The sequence below is a fragment of the Nanorana parkeri genome, unplaced genomic scaffold (genome assembly GCF_000935625.1).
Source record: "Nanorana parkeri isolate BGI_ZX_2015 unplaced genomic scaffold, ASM93562v1 scaffold278, whole genome shotgun sequence".
Taxonomy (NCBI): Eukaryota; Metazoa; Chordata; class Amphibia; order Anura; family Dicroglossidae; genus Nanorana; species Nanorana parkeri.
In genome coordinates this window covers 435,033-449,557 of record NW_017306546.1, presented here as the reverse complement: position 1 = coordinate 449,557, position 14,525 = coordinate 435,033, and the positions used below count along the sequence as shown (strand labels likewise).

Here is a 14,525-nt window from a genome sequence, read left to right as displayed (position 1 = left end):
TTTTTTTACTATTATGGGCAAGCTTCATGAAAGTCAGTTTTCTTTGAGAACAAAAAATATAAAAATCATGAGATATCCATTACCATTTACCAGCAAGTGAAGGCCCAGATTTATTCTAAACACAGTAACTGTTTGGACATATATGTACAGTTTTACTATCACATGCCAAAATTGCAAAAGTGAGATCAGGTGGGGGGCGGCCCCTTCTTCGGGACGCAGAAGCGATCTGGCGACAGGTAAGTCGCCAGGATCGCTTCTGTTGTAAAGCCGACAGTCTGTTTAAACAGCCCCGATGCTGGCGACGTACACTGTACGTCGTCAGTCACGAAGGGGTTAAACAACTCTGGGCAGAGTGTTTCTTAACCCATGCAGTGGGGCTACTCCCGCACTGCAAGGGGTAAGTGCTTGTTTGTGTCTAGGTGCTAAAAATAAGTTATACTCGCCTGATCCTAGGAGCTAGCTTGCTCTGAGACTGGTGCCTGGAGCCTCTCTCCCCCTCTCTGCTGCAGCGGTCTAAAGTCCTATAAATCATCAAGTTCTATACACAGTGTGCACGTAGGAAAAAATGATGAGCACTTAGTGCAGGAGTAGCCCCACTGCAAGGGTTAGGTAACACTTTTGCCTGGCGTTCTGGAGATTTGTTTGTACCTTCACCAAGGGATTAAAATAGTTCCTACCTTCCATTGTTTGTTTGTGAAGGAGGGATAACGGCAAGAAGAATATTTCTGAAAAAAAACAAAAACGTTTTGTTTTAAAAATAACCTGCAGATAAATGAATATAAGATTAAAAAAAACTTAAAGGAAAACTAGATGAAAGAAGCATGAGCACGTTCACATGCACAGTCTTCTCTTTGTGCTACATCTCATTTTTTGACCAGCAGGTGTCACTAGAACCTAGATTATGACTTGCACTCTTCATGTTCAGCAACAATCATGTTGCACATAAAACCTAATTTTACAGACATCAGTGTGTAGAATTTCATCCAGTCATTTTATTTATTAGATGCACTTCCCTTGGTATGTAATGTGGTCCATTTTTTTCTTTTACCTTGCTTTGATGCTGAAAAAAAAGAAATGCAATGGGAGGAGAAAAGCTAATTGACACAAGAAGAAAATATGCAAGCCAGTTCATAGCTGTTCCTGTGGCTGCATCATATTTTAATGTCTCACTCTGAGATGTTTCTTAGCTTATTAATCCTTCAGCCTTGTCATATTTTATTCTTTTTGTATTCTACTGCACAGCCTGGCCTTCTGTGGTGGTTTTTCTTTTTTATAGCAGAGAAATGAAGGCCATGGCCTCATGATTGAGTTGTTGCTTTTCCAGCTCACTTTGTTTGTATGTGTAATACATCAAGGTTTTTTTATTTTTAATATATATATTTTTTTCCTTTATCCCACATATATTCAGGTCTCCAAAGCCTTATTGAGTACTAAGGCTTGGTGTGTGTCAGATCACGTTTCACCGATAATTCAAGCTGTGCTGCAGAATACAAACATTTAATGTCAAAAGTACAAAAGTATATGTTCAATTACTGTGTGTTTTTTGTTTTGCAGATAACACTTATGACTACGTTCCAGCTACCGTGAATGTGTGCGCCGAGGCTGTCAAGCTGCTTTTGTGCTTGATAATGGCTTTTAGAGTCATTCTGAAAGGCAAGGTGTCTGCATCATTTTCCAGTGTTAGCTGACAGCGTACAAAGCTGGTCTAAACGGATATGATCTGTTCTGGGACAATGTGTTTTATCTGCTTTTATTTATGCTTTTGTCATGCTTCCAATTTGTAATATTTTACCCAAGCGATGTTACATCAACGAAAAGGACAGCTTAATATCTAGGGGCTGATATTTGTTTTTGCTTGAAGGTTGATGCTGTGATTGTCATTACTCAACTTCCTATTCAATGCCATGTTTTTCTGATTTACAGAGTTGAATTTTGGTAACATTTTTATTTGTTCCATTTATAATATTGCCGTGCATCCATTATAGAGGAACATCACCCTTATCTTTAAAATGACCACAAAGGCACCTATAGAAATGTTTGGTATTGGCAATCTACATATATCTAATAGATAATTGCATCATTTTTTTTTTCTTTGCATACCTCATTTTTTTCTCTCCCCATTTTTACTAAAGGCAGATGAATCCATCTCCCTTTACTTCCTGCGGCTCTGGGTCTGTCTCCTGGAACATGTGACCGTGCACATCATCTCGGGGGGAAACCCTTTACCTCTAGATCTTGTGCAATTTTGCAGTGTATAGATGATATTTTCCAGGAAGTCACTGGTGATGTAGTCTTCCCAGGATGCATCTGTGAGGCCAGGACTACATCACCAGTGCCTCACTCAACCAGGAACTGGAAAACCAGTAATTGCAAGTAAAAGCAAAAAATGTTTAACTAATGAATGCAAGATGACTTTATATCAGCATGCAGATCTGCATGTTGATGTGGTTTTTAGTGAAAGGAGGTAACGGTCCACTTTAAATAACTATCTTTTATTTCATGCAGTACTTGCAGTCTCTTGCACTTAAGGAATAGATAAGACAAAATGTTTTAAAGCAGTATTAAACTCTCAAACTTTTTTTCAATAATGAAACCAGATCAAACAAATATACATTGCTCAGCAAAGCATTGCTTTAGGTTTTTGCCCAAACACTTCATGTTTATGAACAGCTGCCTCCAAGTCTCCCAGTTTAGCTTCCCCGAACTTTCTGTCTGTACAAGATCACAGAGGATAGTCAGGGAAGACAGTCTCCAGCAATTCATCTACTAGGAGAAGAGGGGGCCAAGGGGGAGGGAGGTAGCTTGATTTGCTGTGTTTGTGGAGACACACAGCTTCCTAGCACTCTCAAGGGTGACTCCATAGCACTCTGCTTAAGAAAGGAGTCACTCTAAAACAGGAAGTCAGGACCATTGCTCAGGGGACCAGCTGATTCTGCAGGAAACTAAAACGTTTACACATTAAGGAGCAGCATTCATTGTAAGTGATTTCATTTGCATCTGAAATAGATTAAAAACTTTCCAGTTTAATATCACTTTAATTCTATATTTTTTGCAGTAATATTGTTTATTAAGGTTTTTCACAAACAGTATATCGTAAAACAGTGTATTGTAAAAACATACAAAGGCGGCAATAGGTGAGCATCGTTGAACACAATAGCATGGCTATAATGAATACCAGCATTATATATGTAAGCGCCCTATATCGAGCCTTACCCTATCCAATCACCTATCCCTGTCTTGGGGATCGCAGGCTCAACGCCCCCCCCCCCTTTTTTCTAGAGGGGACCCTCTACTGAAGTGGGCGAGGAGGCTCCGGCCGATTAGAAACATGGGATCATATGAAGGTCAGGGTTCCTGTAACAGGTGAGATAGATTGCAACACCTAAGTCCACCTTACAACAATGACATAAATTAGAGACAAAACAAAACAAGTAGACAACAGAAAGAAAAGGAGAGACGAAGAGAAAAGGGAAGGGTAGGGGTTCATTACGTGGTCAATGAGAATATATTTAATCTCTAAGCCATTGTCCTAAACTCATCCGATTCCATGAACAGCATCCAGGGCCTCCATCTGGACAGGAAGGTCTCAGACCTGTCCAACCGTTCGGCAATCATTTCCTCAGATCTCCTTAGGCGGCACAGTTCCGCTGTCCATTCCCCAAGGTAGGGATCACCTGGAAATTCCAGTGCCTGGGGATCAGTGCCCTGGCAGCATTCACAAAAAATCTCAGAAGGGATTTCTTCGCTTTGGAGATGGAACCTGTGAAAATCTATAATATTGCCATTTGAGGCGTGAGAGGCCTGTTTCCAGAGTAGCCAGTTCAGCCAACAGCCGGGACAACGTGGCGCCCCTCTCCCTTTTCAGTCGTGCACCATGTACTTTAATGATATTTTAACAGGCCACAAGGGAGCCTAAAGAGAAGTTAATTGTTTGGGTTTACATACACTTTAAGGTTTCTTTTTTCCGTAAGGCACTCTAAACAATAACTATTATCTTACTGGTTGCAGAGCAGAACTGTGTTTTACTCTTTCCTCTAATACAGTACATGAAACAAGTGATTTTGCTGCATTTTGTTCTATGCTTGTATAGGCTTCAGTTGGCTTTTATACATTTCATTAAAATGCTTTTTCTTTTCCCCCTCTTAGAGAAGCGCCCGATCAGATGCTGTACATGTTTTACTTTAAAGGAGTTCTTACAATACATGAAATGGGCTGTTCCAGCATTCCTTTACTTTCTGGATAATCTGATCTTTTTCTATGTTTTGATCTACCTAGAGCCAGTAAGTACTTTTAGTGGTTCCATTATTGGCTAACATTTTTGTGTTTGCATATCATTCACACATACTGTATGTCCCCAATGACAATCATAGAGAAAATCAAACAGTAACAGAATATGACATAATGGGGGAAATTCATTAAAAAATTATTATTGTTATACAGGATTTATATAGGGTCAACAGTTTGCATTTAAGGGGATGTACGTAAAAGTCAGATGCTGTGTCCCTAATCCTTTTGACATTGATTCACCATTGCATGTCAGCAGAAAAACCCAGTATTGTGTATACATAAACACATACATAGATAAATGCTAACACTTTATTATGTGGATTTGGGACAGGAATTGACAGTTGTCACCAAAGCAGGTCATGGAAAGATTTCTGTTTACTTCCTGTTCCCGTAGCCATAATAGAGACGATGAATCTCTCAATTGTGGATAGAGATAGGAATGCACAAAAATTCACCCTTCACCTTTTCCTATTTACGCCTGAAATAGGGTGCACAGCCAAAAGCAATACCATGTTAATCTAGGAAAAAGAAAACAAATGGCCAGCACATCAAGAGTTAAAGACCACAAATCTTTACTGAGGTCTTAAGGTGCCCATACACTGCACGATTATCGTACGATAATCGTATGCGATCGGTTTTTCGTACGATAATCGAGCAGTGTGAACAGAGACGTGCGACCGTTTCTACTGTACGGTCGCCCGTCTTCTGTCGAACCAGCATGTTCGAAAACCAGCCGGGAATCGTACGATTCTCGGCTGGTTAGAACGGTGCTCGGAAGATAAATGCTGAACGGGCCGGTGTGCGCACGCGCACACTGCCCGTTCAGCATTGCGGTCATCGGAAGCCCGCCCCTCAGGGGGGCGGGCTTGCGATGATCGAGAGTGCGATCTGCCTGTCCAAGATAGGCAGATCGTACGTTTTTTTTAATCCCTTTACAACCATCGCAAGACTAAAGTCTTGCGATGGTTGTAGAGTGTATGGCCACCTTTAGTTGTGATAACATAGCTTGCACTGGGGGCTGATTTATACCTGTTTGCATAGCGTGTAGCTGTGTGATTGACCTTCTAGCACATTACTGCCACTAGATGGAGCTGAGGAGCTCCTGGGCACAAGAAAAAAAACACATCAAAAACGCACATATGTGAACCTAGCCTAAAAGATGATACTAATAGCAGAAAAGCTTTCCTCCTAGTAGTTTCACTATAAGGTTGCTGTTCATTCCTCCCATGTGGTCACTAGTGTTTGTGCAGATGGTTTAAAATGAGGAGACTGGTATGCATTCTTCTGTTCCAATAATTCTTCTTTTATTTTTGCTCTTAGGCCATGGCTGTATTATTATCCAATTTTGTCATTATTACAACTGCATTTTTCTTTAGGATCATACTTAAGTAAGTACAGATTTCTCTGATCTTATTATAAACCATAAGAACAATGGCTTAGTGGTCAGCACTTCTTAAAGTTAAAAAAATAAATAAGAGTTTATAGATGGATCAGTGTTCCTTACCTGATCGAGAAGAAAGTGGTGTTTTGGCTCGTTGTTACTGTTACAGCCTGACTTCCTCAAGTGTCCCCAAGCACACAGTTGGCTCACTTTTGAAAACCGATTTTCTAGCATTTTTTGGGAAAGCCTACCTTGAATTACTGTGAAAAAGAAGGGTTGCCAATTACAGTGCTGTAGGGGTGCCCAGGGCCGCATTTACTCTCTCTGCTGCCCCAATGCCAGGTTCCTCAATGCACTCCCTGTATGCGGGCTGCATACAAGTAATCTCGGCGATCTCTGTGTGTGTCAGAGCGGGGGATGGGTAAATATCATTGATATTTACCGATCCTCGGTGTGAGAAGGACAAACACTGGAGCGATCGTCTGATCACTCCAGTGTTTGTAAATAACTGGGGACACATAGTACAGCTGATAGTAAATATTTGAATGGGAAGCCTCTGTACTGAGAGCTTCCCATTCATTGAGTGCTGAGGATGCTGAAAAAGAAATTGAGGATTTGGTGTCCTCAATTTCTTTTCTAGTTTTAAAAGGGAAATGTCAGGGGTCTGTTTGGAAATGAACGAAAACTAAAAAAGTTTTCATTTTTTTTCATCAAACAAAACACATTTTTATGCTATTTTGGATTCAGCCATTGGCGTGCTCTGGAGGCAGGGCGCATGACGTTCTATAACACCGCACGTGTTGGGCCCATCTTGATGTATATCTAGGTATACACCAAGATGGTGGGGCCAATATCGGTGTGTGACGTCACCTGACGCCACGCATGCATGGCGTCATGTAACGTCATGCTCCCCGCCTCCAAGATGGTGGCAAGCATTCACAGAACACACCAGTGGCCAACATGGCCACCGCACCTTCTCAAATTATTTATGTGCCGGAATACATTTTTCGTATATTCAGACATATAGTAATTCATTAATTTACATGTATTCTGGGTTTTGTGTTCTGTTTTCTATTTTTACTTTTCTAGATGCACTTACTTGAAAAAAGGGGTCTGCATGACATCCTGACACTTTATTTTTATAGACTCTATTTTAGTTTGGCATTTATTGTTTCCCTTCTGTTGTTTTATTTGAGAAGAATACTTATATTGTGCCTACACGTTTAATACCTTTTGAATAAAAGTTTTATTGTTATCATACTTTTTAATATGTTTCTTTGTGGCTTAACAAAATAGGAGTCTTTTAAATGGTGTGGTTACGGGGGTGTGGCCACTAAAGGTTGTGGTCACTGAGGGGCGCTGTAAAGCTTTCTCGCACAGGGCGCCTAAAGGCCTAAGGCCTCGGTTGGCCTTGTGGGAAATGTGACACAGCCGGGATGTTGGACTGCTGTACAGAGACTTCTGCTTTCTGACAGAGCAGTGGTCCTTAGTTGTATCCTCCGGCCTGACATAGGACAATTCTGCTGGGGCTAGAGGAGCATTAAAGAAAAACCCAAAGAAAAGTAAAACAATTAACATTTACTCTTTGATGGTGGTTGATGTGGTTTTTTTTTCATCTTTTTTTGTAAGGCTCACTCTAGGCTTTCAATTTTGCTGGCTATAGAAACTGAAGACCATTATTTAGAGGAAAAAGCTAAAGCTGATAGTGTTGGCTTTAAAAACATAAATCAAATTATCATTATTCATGGTATGCTCCATTTGCTAATGAAATGGCTTGCAAGAAATTGATCCTTTGTCACTATGCACCTAGTTCTAAATGGCATTTGAGTATAGAGACCGTATGAGTAGGACTTTCACATGGCATCCAGGAATTGTAAGGGAAGGTACAGAGGTTTTTCTTGGTGTATTGTTAAAATTATCCAATGTGAATGGGAACAAATCTAAACTAGGTGTTATCCCAGTTTGGCTACAAAGGGGAAAGACACTTTAATTATTATCTAGCTCAGAGTTAATATAATTTTTATTTCCATATATGTAAACATACAGCATATATACAAATAATACAAATTCAAAGTACAAACATACAGCAAATAATTATCATTATAAAGAAGCTCAAAAATAATCTCTCCTTATTTGGGATAAAAACCTCTGCTTACGTTCTCACAAATACAATTGTTCCCATCTTTCGCCCACCTCAAAGGTTATCCATTTCAACTCACATTCTCACTACTCCCAGTTAATCTCTTTCACGCCTCAACCAAAAGTATTATCTAGCTATGTGTTTTTGTGTAGTTCCTTTTCATTTTTATAAATGTATATAAAAATTATAGCTTTTATCCAAAGTTTTATGGGTGGGAACAGTTGATCAGTTGAAGCTGGTTTGTTTTTGGCATCATACTTTGTTTTTAACAAGGTGTATATTTTTTGTTCCCTTTTTAACTCTAAGGGCACTTTATGATTGTTTGGTCACGTTAGCATTCACTTGAGCTCGTGGATGATGCCATGTCCGCATATTTGTATAGCCAAACATTTGTCTAGTGCAGGCCTTCTTAAACTTTCTCCACTCGTGACCCCTTTTTGGCTGAGGAAATTTTTAAGGGACCCCAGCGTCGGACGGTGTCTCTCCCCTCTTTACCCCCAACGTTGGTCAGTGTCTCCTCTTTCCCCCAAAGACGGTCGGTCTCTCCCCCCTCCCCTAGCGTCAGTAGGTTGGTCCTGGCCGGGGACTCAGATCGCGACCCCCCCTGTTCACTTACGGGACCCCATAGGGGGTCGCGACCCAGGTCTAGTGGACACCGTGTATATGTGTAATGTCAGGTAAAATGGGTGCTAAACTGAACCTATGGCCATCACAATTTGGCCCTTGTAAAAGTCACTCAGATCCTTTCTGCTTCCAGCACATCAACTTCAGGGACAAAATGTTCAGTTGCTGTCTAATATATCCCACCCACTTCCAGGTGCCATTGTAACAAGATGATCAATATTATTCACGCAACCTCTCGGTAGTCATAATGTTTTGACTGATCGGTGTATGTGGTGTGTTGACATGCGTTGGCTGGAGGAAAAAAAATTGTGTGCTTTTTCATCCATTTACATATACTGTATCAGGTACATTTATATGGGTTTTTGAAAGGAATGGCAGGACATCGTAATGCACTTTCCCAAAACAATAAAAAATAAAAATAAATGCCTGAATGCAGGCATGCATAGGTGTGAAGCCAACTATTACTTTGAGTCTGAGGAGATCTGACTTTACTGGCTGCATTCTTTTTCCAGATCAGAATTAATGAAAAAATGATGGACATTCAGAGGAAGGTTATTATTATTATACAGGATTTATATAGCGCCAACAATTTGCGCAGCGCTTTACAAAAGGTTGGCAAAGGTTCCAAAGTTAAAAGTTCAGGGATAGTGTTTACATATTTCTTTCGCTACAGGATTAGGTAAAATAAAGTATTTTATCATTTGTAATGGTTACCAGTTTTTTCCTTCGTGATTCATTCTCTGCGCAGTGTGGAGTTGGCTTTTTTGTTTGCACTTATATCTGAACTTAGATTAGAGTCGATGATCTCCAGGGCTGCTGCAATGACTTTTCATGAGAAGAGTATGACATTTTATCTATTGGTTGTGTGCCAGGAACAATGGGTCTCTCCCACAAGTTCCACATTCTGCTGCTTAGGACAGGTTGGATTTCCTCTTCTTGTAAAACATGCTGTTATCTTGTCTTCCCTGGAGCAACCAAATGGAAATACCACATATGTATCCTCTATTTAAACATGCTACCATTAGATCTGCTTTAAATAATTTGTAAATATTGTTAAATGAGTATATTGCCGAATGTAGCAGCTGCAGACACACCCTTTCAGTCTCATTTCTTGGTAATTTGTGTTGTTATTTTTTGGGGGCTAGTATAGTATAGTGTTTGTAAATAATTTAACTGTAGTCCTAGCTAGCCATCCCTAACCACGAGCTTGTCTGCATGTCATCTTCTAGCCCATACAAAGTGTAATAATCCATTGGATTGGCAGTTGAGGTTTTGGTAACTTCACTAAACTGCTGAAATTTGCTTGGGTTATGTCTGAAATGAATAACAAAATGTGAACCACATTGATCTATAATTGATGCGCCTTGTTAAATGGGACTGGTATCCAGAGACATATTCAAGTCCCAATTCCGAGAGTAGGATGCCATGCCCACTAGACCACAGCATAAACTGACCCTAATGTCACCTCAAGTTGCAGCTGGGAACAGCTACTAAACTTGCATCAGTCTCTAAAGGGGCCCATACACTAATTAAAAGGTTGTACGATCTGCCCATCTTGGACAGGCAGATCGTACTTGCGATCATCGAAAGCCCGCCCCCCGATGACTGCAATGCTGAACGGGCAGTGTGCGCTTGCACACACCGGCTCGTTCGGCGTTTGTCTCCTGAGCATGCCACAAACCTGCCGACAATCGTACGATTCCCGGCGGGTTTTCAAACATGCTCGTTAGATGAAAGACGTGCGACCGTACAGTAGAAACGGTCGTACGCCTTCCATACACCTGCCGATTATCGTACGATCGCAGGTTTTCCCTCCATTGTCGTACGATAATCGCAAGGTGTATGGTCAAGATTTTTCACTTGATTTAAATGGATAGTAATGCTCACTAAGTTTAAATACCATCCTATGCGAAATCTATAATATTATGATTCTACATATCCTGCATCCTGAGAGGTTACGAGGGCACTGTAGTTATGTTATATGTTTCGGGGAGTTCCCTGATGTCTAGATCTGGTTTTCTTCTATTTTGCCATCATATGAGAAATGGGCTTGCTTTTCAGTTTCTAATAAAACATTTTTTTACTCTGGTGCAAACATTTTTTTCATCTTTTTTGTTCATTAATTTTATTCATGTATGTCTGTGATCACACAATGTGTGATCACACAATGTGATCACACATTAAGGTGGACCTTTTCATTTTATTATTATTTTTTGAACAAGTCTGAAGTGTGAGTATTTCTACACTGTACAGTACAGACAGCAGACAGGCTGAATGTAAACAAAGCAGTGTTTGCAGTGATCTGGACCTGTGCTGACAGCCCTTAAAGCCCATTTCCACCTTTTTGTAAGTAATTTGCATTTATTGTGGTAATGAAGAGCTGCAGTCATAATGTATATGTGTGCACATTTTTATGACTTGCATTGCAGACTGTCTTATTTTTTTAATGGACTTTTAGTAGGCCTGAGTCCTGAAATTGAAAAGTCTGACACTGGGGTCAGATTGCAAAGCAGTTGTCCCCCTACCTCCCTGTTAGTCATTGTAACAAGATCAATGCACACCAGCTCTTTCCATGTCACAATACAGTGTCCATGGGGAGTTGCCACCATGAATACTAATGATAGTTAATTTACACTAGTACACTAGTGTTAAATTACATAGACTGCTTGCAAGGCACAGAGGCAGTCATTTCCAGAGGAAAAAAAAAGTAACTGTGTTTATATACAGTAACTGCATATGCCTGCTTCTTGTTCACTCAGTGTACATGGTTGGCATATGTTTTTCTTAAAAAGAAAAAAACTCTGCAAAGGTGGAAATGGGCTTGGAAGCACATGGTGATATAAAGGGCAGAGATAATGGGCAATATTTGCAAAGTTGCTTGGTGTCCCTGGCATTTTTAATTTAATAAATAATGTTCTGTTAAAAGTAATGTTCTCTTTTTGGTTTACCAAGCAGTGTAAATGAAGGAGTGAGGTGGGTCCCTACTGATCTGGAATTTGCCTCAACTGTTCTTTCCATGTAAATCCAAAAATATTAAATGCATTTTCAGAGCTTTATGTGCCTGTTATGTTTTTTCTTGCAGGCGACAGCTTTCATATGTACAATGGGCATCGCTGCTTATTCTTTTCTTATCTATTATGGGCCTGACATCCCAAAATGGTACCCAAAAAGATTTATCTGTCCATGGCGTTCACCACATATTCCATTCAGCCCCATCCAACAGTTGCATTTACATTTCAAAGACCGATATGGGAAGCCAAGAAACCAGGACTTCGGTGTTAGAGTCTGTACTGAAGAATATGCCCCTTGGATTTGGCCATTTTCTCATTTTGGTTCAGTGCATTATATCAGCTCTAGCAAACATCTACAATGAGAAAATTTTGAAAGACGGGGACCAGATTTCTGAGAGCATTTTCATTCAAAATAGCAAACTTTACGTGTTTGGCGTGTTGTTCAATGGCCTCACGTTGTCTTTTCACAGCGAGCACTTTAGCAAAATCAAATCCTGTGGCTTTTTCTATGGCCATAATGGATTTTCAATTGCTCTCATTTTTGCAACTGCGTTTGTAGGATTGTCGGTGGCTTTTATATTGAAATTCAGAGACAATATGTTTCATGTCCTCACGGCACAAGTGACAACAGTTATAATTACGATTGTGTCATTTTTTGTATTCAATTTCAAGCCCTCTCTGGAATTCTTTATAGAAGCACCTGTGGTTCTTCTCTCTATATATATTTATAATGGCAGCAGAATTTCAGAATCCGCAGAACAAGGACCCGCACAACGTGAAAAGCTAAAAATAGTAAATGGAGATGTTTGGGAGAGATCTGGCGGAGTAAGTACTTTTGATTAAGTTGATATTCTTCTCTTCATTGTTCTTCTTAACAGTTTCCACAAAATGTATGCTGAAAGGCCTGGCAACCTGAAATACATGTTTACATAATTATAGTTAGGTTGAAAAAAGTGCTTGTCATATCCAGAGGTCCAGAGAAAGGCAACATAAACCAAAATGGTCCAATTTACTCCAATATGGAAGAAAAATCCTTACTGATCCTCTAAAGCAGGGGTAGGCAATCTCTAGCTCTCCATTTGTGGTACAACTACAAATCCCATGAGGCATTGCAACACTGACAGCCACAGGCGTGACTCAAACAGGCAGATTTAGAGTGGAATTTGTAGTTTCACCACAGCTGGGAGACCAGAGTTTGCTCTATGGCAATCAGATACTCCCTGCATCAGCAATCTATTGTATTATTTTTCATACATCTTATTATCCAGTTGACTTTTTTTTCAATTAGAAAAGCATAAAATGGAGCTAGACTGAGTGGAAAGTTTTGTCAGTTCCTGGCTAGGGATACACATAAATGTTTTTATGTATATCCTTAGCCAGGAACTGACTAACCTTTTCCTCTCAGTTTAGCACTATTGTAATATTGTTGTGAAGATATCAGTTTCCCAGGTTAGAAAACCTGATCGTAGTAGTAATAATAATAAATGTGGTTTGGTATACCGTAGACAAGGTCCCTTCCCCCTTAGTATGCCATTTTATCTATTTTCTGTTTTTAGAAACACATCCAGTTTTTTTTTTGTTTTTTGTTTTTTTTTAAGCAATATTCAGAGTTGGTTAAATTTAGCTTATATGCAAGTCTGTTCCGTATTCTCACAGCTCTTACTGTAAAGAAGCGTGTTTCCATATGAGGTTAAATCGCCTTTCCTCTCTAATTGCATGCTGTTTTTAATGGAAAACTCTGGGCAAATAAAATCTTAACCCTTTCAGTGGCACTACCCCAGCACTGCAAGGGTTTAGTGCTTGTTTTGCCTAGGGAGCTACAATAACAGAGATACAATTATCCAAACCTCCATCCCGACTGACTCCTAGACCGGTACATTCAGCCAGTCTCCTCCTCCACACCAGCGAATGTCCCTCAGTTTCCTCTTGTCCTATACAATGTATAGGAAATGATGATTCAAAGGACCTTAGACTGCCGCAGTGGAAGGGGAGCGAGGCTCCCGAGACCAAAGTTCTGCTTTAAGCCAATGATATACCAGAACACCCAGATTTTTCTCTGACATTTTACCCCTCTCTAGATTATTTGATGCATTGTTAGAGCTTTAAATTTCAAGAATGGTGGATCTCTTGGGATCTGATTTTTGCTAGTATGTTTTGGCTAAGAGGTAACAATGAGTTAAAGTGCAACTTTGTTCTAAGTTATCAGAACAGGAAGAGAATTGATGATATTGGGAAACCTCATACAGGGTTTATGGCTATTTCTACCAAAAAGAGCAATACAAAGCAAACAAAAATGCCCTACCACCACTCTATCCAAGAGTACAAAAATTGTTTGGATAGAGTTTTTATTTAACTCTGAATTTTACTTGTTAAAGGATAATTAAAGCCTTGGGTGTTTTTGCATATATCTACTGCTAGCAAGCAGTAGATATATGAAAAAGTGTTAAAAAAACACCACTTTGAAAAGGGTTAATACTTATCCGTGTCTTCCCCCGCGCGCTCCCGTCCAAAAATGTGAAAATTCTTGGGCGGCCGCAAAGCATCTTGGGGCGGGCGCATGCGCAGATCAAATTTTTGGCCGGGACGTGAGGAGAGATCAAGGTAAGTCTATGGACGCGCGCACCCACATGCAGACACCGTGGGACAGGATGTTCCAGCAAGGACAGAGGAGTCAGCGCTGGATCGGACACACGCCACAGCGCTGGAGAGAAGGCTGAAAAGGACAGGAAAGAAGATCGGATTAAGAGACATCATTTAAGGTAAGTGCTTTCATTTACATTGGGGGGAGGGAAACATTTTTTTGACTTTAATGTCACTTTAAGTTGAACTCAGATTTAAAGGTTGAACTTAATGAACTTTTTTCAACCTAATTATGTAATTAGGTCATTTTCAATTTACTGACACTATAATGTCTAGCTTCACTCTTTTTTATCCTTTGTCAATTCCTAATAAACTTTCATCATTTTGGTTTATTTTGTTTTCTGTAGGATGGCCAAGAACTTGAAAAATTAACCAGAACAAGTGACGACTCTGAAACCGATGAAGAGATTTTCTAATTAATAACTGATAACGCAAACATGGC

General features: G+C 40.0%; 1 protein-coding gene across 1 annotated transcript in view; it reads left to right on the top strand.

Annotated features, from left to right (window-relative positions):
- SLC35A5 (solute carrier family 35 member A5) overlaps nucleotides 1–14,525 on the top strand; it is a 15,929-nt gene extending 1,404 nt beyond the window's left edge. Inside the window, exons 2-6 of the mRNA XM_018557301.1 lie at nucleotides 1,555–1,664; nucleotides 4,152–4,280; nucleotides 5,608–5,675; nucleotides 11,515–12,268; nucleotides 14,431–14,525. Coding sequence (XP_018412803.1) covers nucleotides 1,555–1,664; nucleotides 4,152–4,280; nucleotides 5,608–5,675; nucleotides 11,515–12,268; nucleotides 14,431–14,499 — 1,130 coding nt within the window. The 3' untranslated portion in view covers nucleotides 14,500–14,525. The remainder of the gene's footprint in view (nucleotides 1–1,554; nucleotides 1,665–4,151; nucleotides 4,281–5,607; nucleotides 5,676–11,514; nucleotides 12,269–14,430) is intronic.